This window comes from Maniola jurtina, chromosome 6 (genome assembly GCF_905333055.1).
Source record: "Maniola jurtina chromosome 6, ilManJurt1.1, whole genome shotgun sequence".
NCBI classification, from domain to species: domain Eukaryota; kingdom Metazoa; phylum Arthropoda; class Insecta; order Lepidoptera; family Nymphalidae; genus Maniola; species Maniola jurtina.
Genome location: NC_060034.1, coordinates 15,408,352 through 15,417,045, shown reverse-complemented (window position 1 = coordinate 15,417,045; position 8,694 = coordinate 15,408,352). Strand labels below are relative to the sequence as shown.

The 8,694-nt window shown below is 40.7% G+C and overlaps 1 protein-coding gene across 1 annotated transcript; it reads left to right on the top strand.

Annotated features, from left to right (window-relative positions):
* The first annotated feature begins 4,573 nt into the window (after positions 1 to 4,573).
* LOC123866486 (ribosomal RNA-processing protein 8) lies at positions 4,574 to 7,249 on the top strand. Its single transcript, XM_045908086.1, has 5 exons — positions 4,574 to 4,774; positions 5,027 to 5,747; positions 5,874 to 6,048; positions 6,519 to 6,755; positions 7,010 to 7,249. Exons 1-5 carry the CDS (start codon positions 4,706 to 4,708, stop codon positions 7,221 to 7,223), a joined length of 1,416 nt encoding a protein of 471 aa, XP_045764042.1. The 5' UTR covers positions 4,574 to 4,705; the 3' UTR covers positions 7,224 to 7,249.
* The last annotated feature ends 1,445 nt before the right edge of the window (positions 7,250 to 8,694 follow it).

Here is an 8,694-nt window from a genome sequence, read left to right as displayed (position 1 = left end):
TGCACTTGACGTTCCGGTAAAAACGTAGTTATGTTCTTCAGCACGTAAGCTGTGACCTGTATGTGGTTGTCCTGGTTTGTCCTTGATCTTAATTTGATGGTAACTACATATTTTGATCTTATGGCTTTGTTTCCTCCTAGTCCAGTAATCATTCCGCTTACAGGAGTCTTCTTAAGATGCAACAGCTGGACTGCAGCCTCAGTTATAAAACTGGCCTGCGATCCTTGATCTAACAAAACTCTGAGGATATGATCCTTACCAGCTTCAGACTCGATGTTTACTAATGCCGTAGGAAGTAAAACCTGACCGCAACTGGAAATCCTTTGAGTTGAAAGACATGAAACTATTGGTGGAGTATTAGTTAAAGTGCTAGTACTCTCAACAGGTTTTTCTGCCGTTGAACTGGAAGCTGTGCTCTCGATCTCTTGATGCAAAAGGGAATGGTGACGCAATTTACAAATCCTGCAGGATCCAGGATTTCTGCACTGAGAAGATATGTGATTGCTGCCTAAACAGTTCACGCAAATTGAATTCTTGGCCACAAAGTCACGCCTTCTTGCGATATCTTCACCAGTAAACCTTTTACAAAAACACAATTTGTGTTGCTCTGAACAATACTCACAGCGCATAACTGAGGTATTTGTAGCTATAAAAGACTTTGGTTTTGAACTAGAACCACTGTTGTACTGTACTGAAGGTTTTCTAGAATCTACAAATTCTAAAGCGCGAAAACGGTTTTCCATAAAAGTTTTAAATTGTTCTAAGGTTGGCAATTGATTCGAATCGACTGAACTAGAAATATGTAGCTCCCACTGTTTCCGTGTTTCGGAATCGAGTTTGAAAGTAACAATATGAATTATGATAATATCCCATGTGCTAACATCAATGTCTATATTTTTTAAGGCATTCAAGCAGTCTATGGTGGTGTCTATAAGGTCTTTTAGACCAGATGCTGACTCAGTGTTCATCTGTTTAATGCTAAACAAGCGCTTAAAGATGCATTTTGCTAAGTATTTTCTATTGTTGTACCTTTGTTCTAATAGAGACCAGCATCGACTGTAATTTGCACTAGTAATTGGTGTATGCCTTATTAATTGCTCTGCCTCACCCGTTATGTGAGCTTTCAAATAATTTAACTTTTGTACATTGTCTAAATCAGTATTATTGTGAACAAGAGAAACGAATAAATCACGAAATGTTGTCCATTCTGAATAACTACCCGAAAAGATTGGAATAGTAATTTTTGGAAGCTTTGCTAACGGGCTGACCTTATCACTATTTGTACTAGGACTTGACTGACTTTCTGTTGACCTAAGTTGATTCAAAGTTCTTATTAACAGAGATTTATAATTGAAATAGTGATCTTTAGTAATATCATAAATTTCTTTTACAACATACTGTGTACTTGCTAAAATATCTGGTTGTGAAATTTCAAACAATTTAGCATGATTTGCTCTAAAAGATAACCAATCTGTTTCTAAACTTTCCGATCTAATTTCTACGTACTCTTTGCTTATTCTTTCTTTTGCACTTTTCTTAAAATTGGATAAATCCTTTTTAATTGAATTGTGTAAATCTAACTGCACATTTATTAGTCCTTCCATTTTGTACTCAAATTAAATTAATTATTGATCTACTTAGCTAAAACTTCACCTCTTTACTGACCTATTAAATAATCATTGTCCTCATTTGAACTCAAACTAAAAGTGTTCTAAATAATTCATTTGTACTAATTTAAGTTAAGCAACTTGGAAAATAACCAAGTGAAAGCAAAGTACTCGATTAAATTAACAAGTGTTCTATCAATCAAAATAATTCTATGTTCTATACCATCATGTAAATCACGAGTGTTTGATTGATCTAAAATTTCTATGTCCTAAATAATTTCAATCTTCTAAACTTATCTTGAAAATTTACAAGTGTTTTACTGATCGAAAAAATTCTATGTCCTAAGATATTTCTTGAAAATTTTACAAGTGTTTGAAACTGAAACAGTTCTAGGGGAAATCGGGCATAGGTTCCCCGTTCCCTCGTTTTTAGTGAAATTATTCTAAGTCCTAACTAGCATGCAATTTACTCTAAGTTAAAGTTAAGAGTTTACTAATATTTCTACAAGTTTCAAATTCTATGTTCTTATTAGCTTGAATTTTCTAAGTTATTGAAACCAATGAAATAAAGTTCAATTTTGCTTGAAATATAAATCACTGACATAAAGTTTAATTTTGCTTGAAAAGTTGACATAAAGTTTGTACTCACGGTTTGACACTTCACTTGAACTATTGCACTCACACGTCACGATGACAGCTGTCAGCTTGACTTTGGCACCTGTCAGACTTGACTTTGACACCTGTCAGCTTGACTTTGACACCTGTCAAACTGGTCCTTGGTAGTCCATCCTTGGCGTACTAGGGTTGTCCTGCTCTGCACCGCTCGTCTCGCTCGCTCTCGCTGGTCCGCGCTGCTAGCGCCCTCTGCCGGCGCCTGCCGCCGCTGCTGGATCCACGTACTCTGGTGTCTGCAGCGATCCACTGCGAGTACGGTGAGTGGTCCACCAGTGGACCACTTGTTCTTCAAAAATAAGTTCTCAGGGGCAAGCTTGGGCTGCGGCCCCCAGTGATCAAGCTAGGTGGCTGCTCGGTCAAATTCGGGGCGGAGGCCGTCGTACTTGGCGTCACGATCGATGGAAGTCGCTCCTTCGCGCCGCATGCGAGGTCGATCGGTGAGCGGGCGGCTAAATGCTTCGGGAAGATGTCGCGCGTGTCGACCGCTTCCTGGGGCATTCGATATAAGGCTCTCCGCATCTTATACCAGGGCACCTTTGTTGCGACGATCACGTATGCGGCGGCGTGCTGGGCCGAGAGGGCGACGTTGCACGTCGTGCGGTCGCAGCTTCTCAAGGCGCAGAGGGGGCCACTCATCCTCCTCACTAAGGCATACCGTACCACCAGTACCTCTGCGCTGGCGGTCTTAGCGGGCGTCCTGCCTGCGGACCTGGAGGTCATCCGTGCTGGCAAGATAGATCTGGAGCGCCAGTCCGCGACCAGGCTGGAGTTGAGCAGTCGGAAGCGCGAGATAGGGTCCGCTGTGGTTGACTTGTGGCAGCAACGCTGGGCGAGCGATGAGAGAGGCAGTCATCTTCGACGATTTTTCCCAACGGTGACGGGGAGGCTCGAGGCGACTTGGGTTTCCCCGGACTATGAAACCTCGCAGATTCTCACGGGCCACGGATGCTTCCGGTGGCGCCTGCATGGGTTTCGGCTGTGTGCGAGTAGCCTGTGTGAATGTGGCGAGAGTGACGAGGACGCGCACCACGTTCTGTGGGAGTGCCGTTTGTATGAGGATCTCCGGAGCAAGATGCTGGATGGGATGGTGCATGCGGAGGCGGGTCCGGTGTACTACCGGGACCTTGTCTCTTCGGAGGTAAACTTCCGAGGACTGCGGGAGTTCGCGCACGCGTGGCACAGGCGACGGAGCTGCTCAGAAGTCCGGCGAGGTCAGACCGGGAGACGCGGAGGGGAGGAAGTCCAAGGGGAGCGTGCCGATGAGGAGGACTCGAGGAGCAGCATCGAGGAGGGGAGCGACAGCACGGAGGATGAACGCGCGAGTACACTAGCGGAAGTGGGAAACAGGAGACACCACGATCGGCGACGGGAATCCGCTGTGCTGTGCCGTCTGCCCCAGAAAGGGGAGAGTGACCGCGATAGGGACAAGGAGATGACAGAGAAATAATTTGTAGGGAGTCAAGAAGGCGCCCCGGGAAAGAAGTACCGAACGGGCGCCCTCCCGCGTTTCGGCCCATATAACCGCGAGGTTGGTGGGGCCATGGGTGGTTGGAGGGTTGTTCTTCAAAAATATCCGGTTCTGGAGGAACAAAATGTTCCCCGCTCCAGCCCGCCGTGCTCTGAGGGACCGCAGGTCGTAACAAAAAACCACACGGTTTGTTCTAAAAGGCCGGGCCGGTTTATTGAACCCAAGGACGAACACACGTTGATCAATATTTTACATGAGTATATATTCCTTACATAATCGACCAAGACCGCGACATATTGGTCGTACAGCGCCATCTATTATCTGGCTTGGTAAACAATATAATTGGTCTTGAACAGGCACCGACTCCAAAAATGTTATTAAAAAACTACATTACCTCTTGTATACATACATAGGGCCTATACAGCTCTACTATATATAGTTACAGTTACCGCTGTCCGTCTGTCAGTGGACTGTATCTAATGAACCGTAATAGCACAAAATACCTATATGCGTAATAGGCGGGGTAGAGAGTTGAAATTTTCACAGAGTGTGTAGGTAACTAGTTACCTATTTCTATTGCCGCTATAACAGCAAAAATAATTATAATTTTAAAATTGGCTGCCATGCAAAGTTAAAAAGTACAAGTTTTATTCTTGTACGTTGCTACGGAACCCTTCGTGTCTAACTCGCATGTGACAAGTTTTCAAAACATCTATGGAAAGGCTCAAAAAAGCTAGATACCAGAGCCGTCGAGCTACTTATAAAAAAATCATCCATGGACACAGCTGAACTGTCACAGAAAAGTCACTGTCAGCGCGCTGCTGGTAATTTGACATTTCGATTTTCGTGTTTACCATCAATAAACCACGTTTTTATAATTTGAGAAAGTTTCAGTTTTATCATTAATTATTTCTTATTGTGATGATTTAACTGTAGTATTTTAGGGCAGGAGAAAATGTTTAAAGTGCCAGATTGGGGGAATACTCCTAAAAGTAACATAAGTTTTACAAATGAGCCACCACCGGTAAGTTACACAATAAAATTATTTGTTTTATAAGTTTGGAGTTGGAATGTTTTCTTATTGATTTACGAGGTATAGTTGGCCCAAATTGCACAAAACCCACCCGAATCTTGATTTATAAGTGACCTAAAAGTTGCCTTAAATTGAGCAAATGTTTAGAAATCAATCTATAAAAATTACGCGTGTTTTCTCGTTATTTCTCTTATTAAATATTGATATATTTGAGTAACTTTTTACAAAATTTGTCTTTTGCAGAAAAAGAATACCAAACAGAAAAATAAGAAAACCAAAACACCTGAATCACCAAAACAAGTTGTCCAAGCAAAACCGAAGTTCAAAGCAAAACCTAAAACAAATTCCAAGTTAAAATTAAGTGTATCAAAATCTAACAAAAAGGAAAAACGACGAAAATCTAAAGAAAGTGATACACATAAGCAAGAAAAGATTAATTTTAAAAACCAAGAAACTAGTATCAATAATATTATTGATAATAAGAAGGACTCTGATTATAATATTAAGATTAATAACTATAATTCTGATAAATTAGATGAAATGATACTAGATGTTAAAAAGCAGCGACTTGACACTTACAAAAATGATGATAATGAAGAAATACTATTCCAAGAGAGCCCTAAAACGGTTTTAAAGAATAATAAAAATCACACAAGTCCCACTAAAAACATAACTTTTTCAACAAAAAATAATATTTCAACAAAAAAAACTGTAAAATCTAAACAAGAACAAAGTTCACCTGAAGAAGTTAATAAAAAACAGATTACAAGCAAAAACAAAGTAAATGAGACAAATAATACTAATGGTATTGACAACAAAGTTATTGGGAAAAAAGGTGATTCAAAACAACCAAAAAAAAAACATTTATTGAAATCCATTCTACAGCAAAATTATGACAGTTCGAGAAATCATATAAAAGTTAGTGGAAATAAATTGAGGGAGAGAATGCTGGACAGGCTAAAAGGTAGAGAATTTTATCCTCTACTAATATAAAATGGCATTTAAAGTTTATCTTTTTATATTAAGCTTGTGGAGAAATATACTACTCTAATTAAAAATATTAGTTGATGGGGTATTTTAATGATTTCAGCTGCAAAGTTCAGGTTCTTGAATGAGAAGCTATACACGTCCAGTGGCTCGGACGCTCAGCAGTTGTTCCAAGCGGACCCTTCAGCATTCCAGACGTATCATGAAGGCTACCAGCAGCAGGTCAGCAAGTGGCCTGTCAAGCCACTCGACCTCATTGTCAAGAGGATACAAAAAATGTAAGTTATCACTACCCACATAACAGAGAAAGTGTGTTTTTTGTCCTTCAATCAGGCCACAACAGAGCAATCAATCGGTGTGGCTTTATGCCACACCGTTTTTTTTTTTTGGTTATACTGGAAGATCTGGAAAGTAACATAGGCTACTTTTTATCCCAGGAAATGGAAGAGTTCCCACAGGATTTGAAAAACCTAAATCCATTCAGAAGAAATCACAGGCATCAACTATAAAATTTGTCTGAAATAACCCCTTTAATTTCTCTTCCCTTTTGACAATATTGTAGTTTGTGAACAGCTTGGTTCATAAATAACACAACTATATCAAATTTTTCGTCGAAAAAGTACCCAACTTGAAAAAAAATGCATCAAGGAACTCTTTTTAAACTACCCTACATTGCTTGTACACAAAACCCAAATGATAATAGAGTCGAGGAACTTTTTATCAAAGTACCTACTCCCCAATTTGTCAGGCCCAAAACGCACGTGATAGCAGACATGGGCTGTGGACAAGCGGAGCTAGCTAAGCGCGTGGCGCAGTCGGTGCGGAGCTTCGACCTGGTGGCGTGTGCCCCCGGCGTGGAGGCGTGCGACATGGCGCGCACTCCGCTGGCGCCTGCGTCGGTGCATGTGGCCGTCTACTGCCTCGCGCTGATGGGCACTGATCTCACGCAGTATCTGATTGAGGCCAATAGGGTGCTTAAACTTGGGTAAGTTTACGGTCTAGTGTCGCTGCTCTAATCATTAGTTTTTAGGGATCCTTACCTCAAAAAGAAAAACGGAACCGTTATAGGATCACTTTGTTGACTTTCTGTCTGTCTGTGCGTCTATCGTGCCTGTCAAGAAAACCTATAGGGTATTTCCTGTTGACCTAGAATTATGGAATTTGGCAAGTAGTTAGCTCTTATAGCATAAGTAAAGGAAAAAAATCCGAAAAATTAATAACTACCCTCATTTTTTCCAGTGGTCATCTACTAATAGCAGAGGTAGAGAGTCGCTTCGACAGCATAGATGCGTTCACGAGCGACGTGCAGCGCCTCGGCTTCTCGCTGAAGAAGGTGGACGACACCCACCAGGTGTTCTTCTTCCTGGAGTTCACCAAGGTTCGCGACCCTCCCGCCAAGAAGGGGAAACTACCCATCTTGACCTTAAAGCCTTGCATTTATAAGAAACGGTGATGCGAATAAATTGTTGTTATCGCTAACTAGTTGTTTTATTTTTGCAGCACTAGTTTACACTTAGTTCACTCTGACTTAGTTAAGATCAATGAAACAGTGGCTGATTCTGTTGTACAAAATCTCTAAACTGTGTGCCTAGTGGGAGATTTTTAACCTATTCGATCGCGTAAAAGTTAACTGCGTTTTGTATGGAATTGAAACAGCGTCATCTAGTGACAAGAAGATGGCGCTGTTTCAATTCCATACAAAACGCAGTTAACTTTTACGCGATCGAATAGGTTAAAAATCTCCGACTAGGCACACTGGAATGACAGGTCGAAACATATTGCTATCCCTTTCTCAATGTTTCCTGCGGAAAAGCCTCTATTGCTTAACGGTTGAGGAGCGGACTGAATTCCGAAAGGTCGGCGGTTCAAATCCCACCCGTTACACTATTGTCGTACCCACTCCTGGCACAAGCTTTACGCTTAATTGGAGGGGAAAGAGGAGTATTAATGATTAGCGTGACTAATATTCTTTAAAAAAGGATAGTATTCGACTTGTCAATTAAGTTTAGAGATTGTACAACAGAATTAGCCACATTATGTACCAAATACATAATGTTCATTAGACTTCTTGAACGAATCAATGGAGTAGTCCACAGTCCATCTGAGCGAACTAGACTGCTCAGTGTCTTTCGAATCTTTTTGTGTTAATAGTAGAATCAATGAATTCTACTGTCTATGGTCGAATCTGTCCGTCATACTTAACTTACTGAGTGCGTGCGCTTACAGGACTGCGCTTTAGTTAAATTTGTAATTTAGTTTATAATATGAGTGTCTTTGCCACGTCGTCGTTCAATCACGTCGCAACAGACTGTCAATGAGTTGGAGAGTGACACAGGCTACTCTTTATCCCGGCAAATCGGTTCCCACGGGTTTTTTATAAATCTACGCAGACGAAGTCGTCTAAGTACGCTCAAAACAGGTAGCACACCCATTCTGTACATTAAACTTAACTACTTAGCTGATGCGGGAAGTTTACTGGTTACGGACTTGGATGAATAAATACTCAGGATGGTATGCTCCGAAAAGTCAAATGAAGCAGGGGAACTGTCAGTTGATGAGTATGTGTGCGTTATGGAATGATACCATTCACATATGAAAATTTGCCTATTTTCCTATTTTTCCCTATTTTTCCCTTTCACGATGATTATTAAAAAATGAGATCTCATTAGATTAGTCTTTATTATGATAGTTACAAATCGATGGATGTTCGATGCTAGAAAATAATAATTTATCGATTGCAACGTATTAAAATTTACCTACTCTGTTTTTACATAATTTTGATTAATTACAGTATAGGGCCTCTGGCCTTATTGAAAATCTCTGCTTAACAGGGTGCCCATCACCATGTTTACTATATAATCGTATCCTGACAGTTAAAAATAAAAAAGTTAAAAAGTCAAATATAAAAACGCAATATATTCACT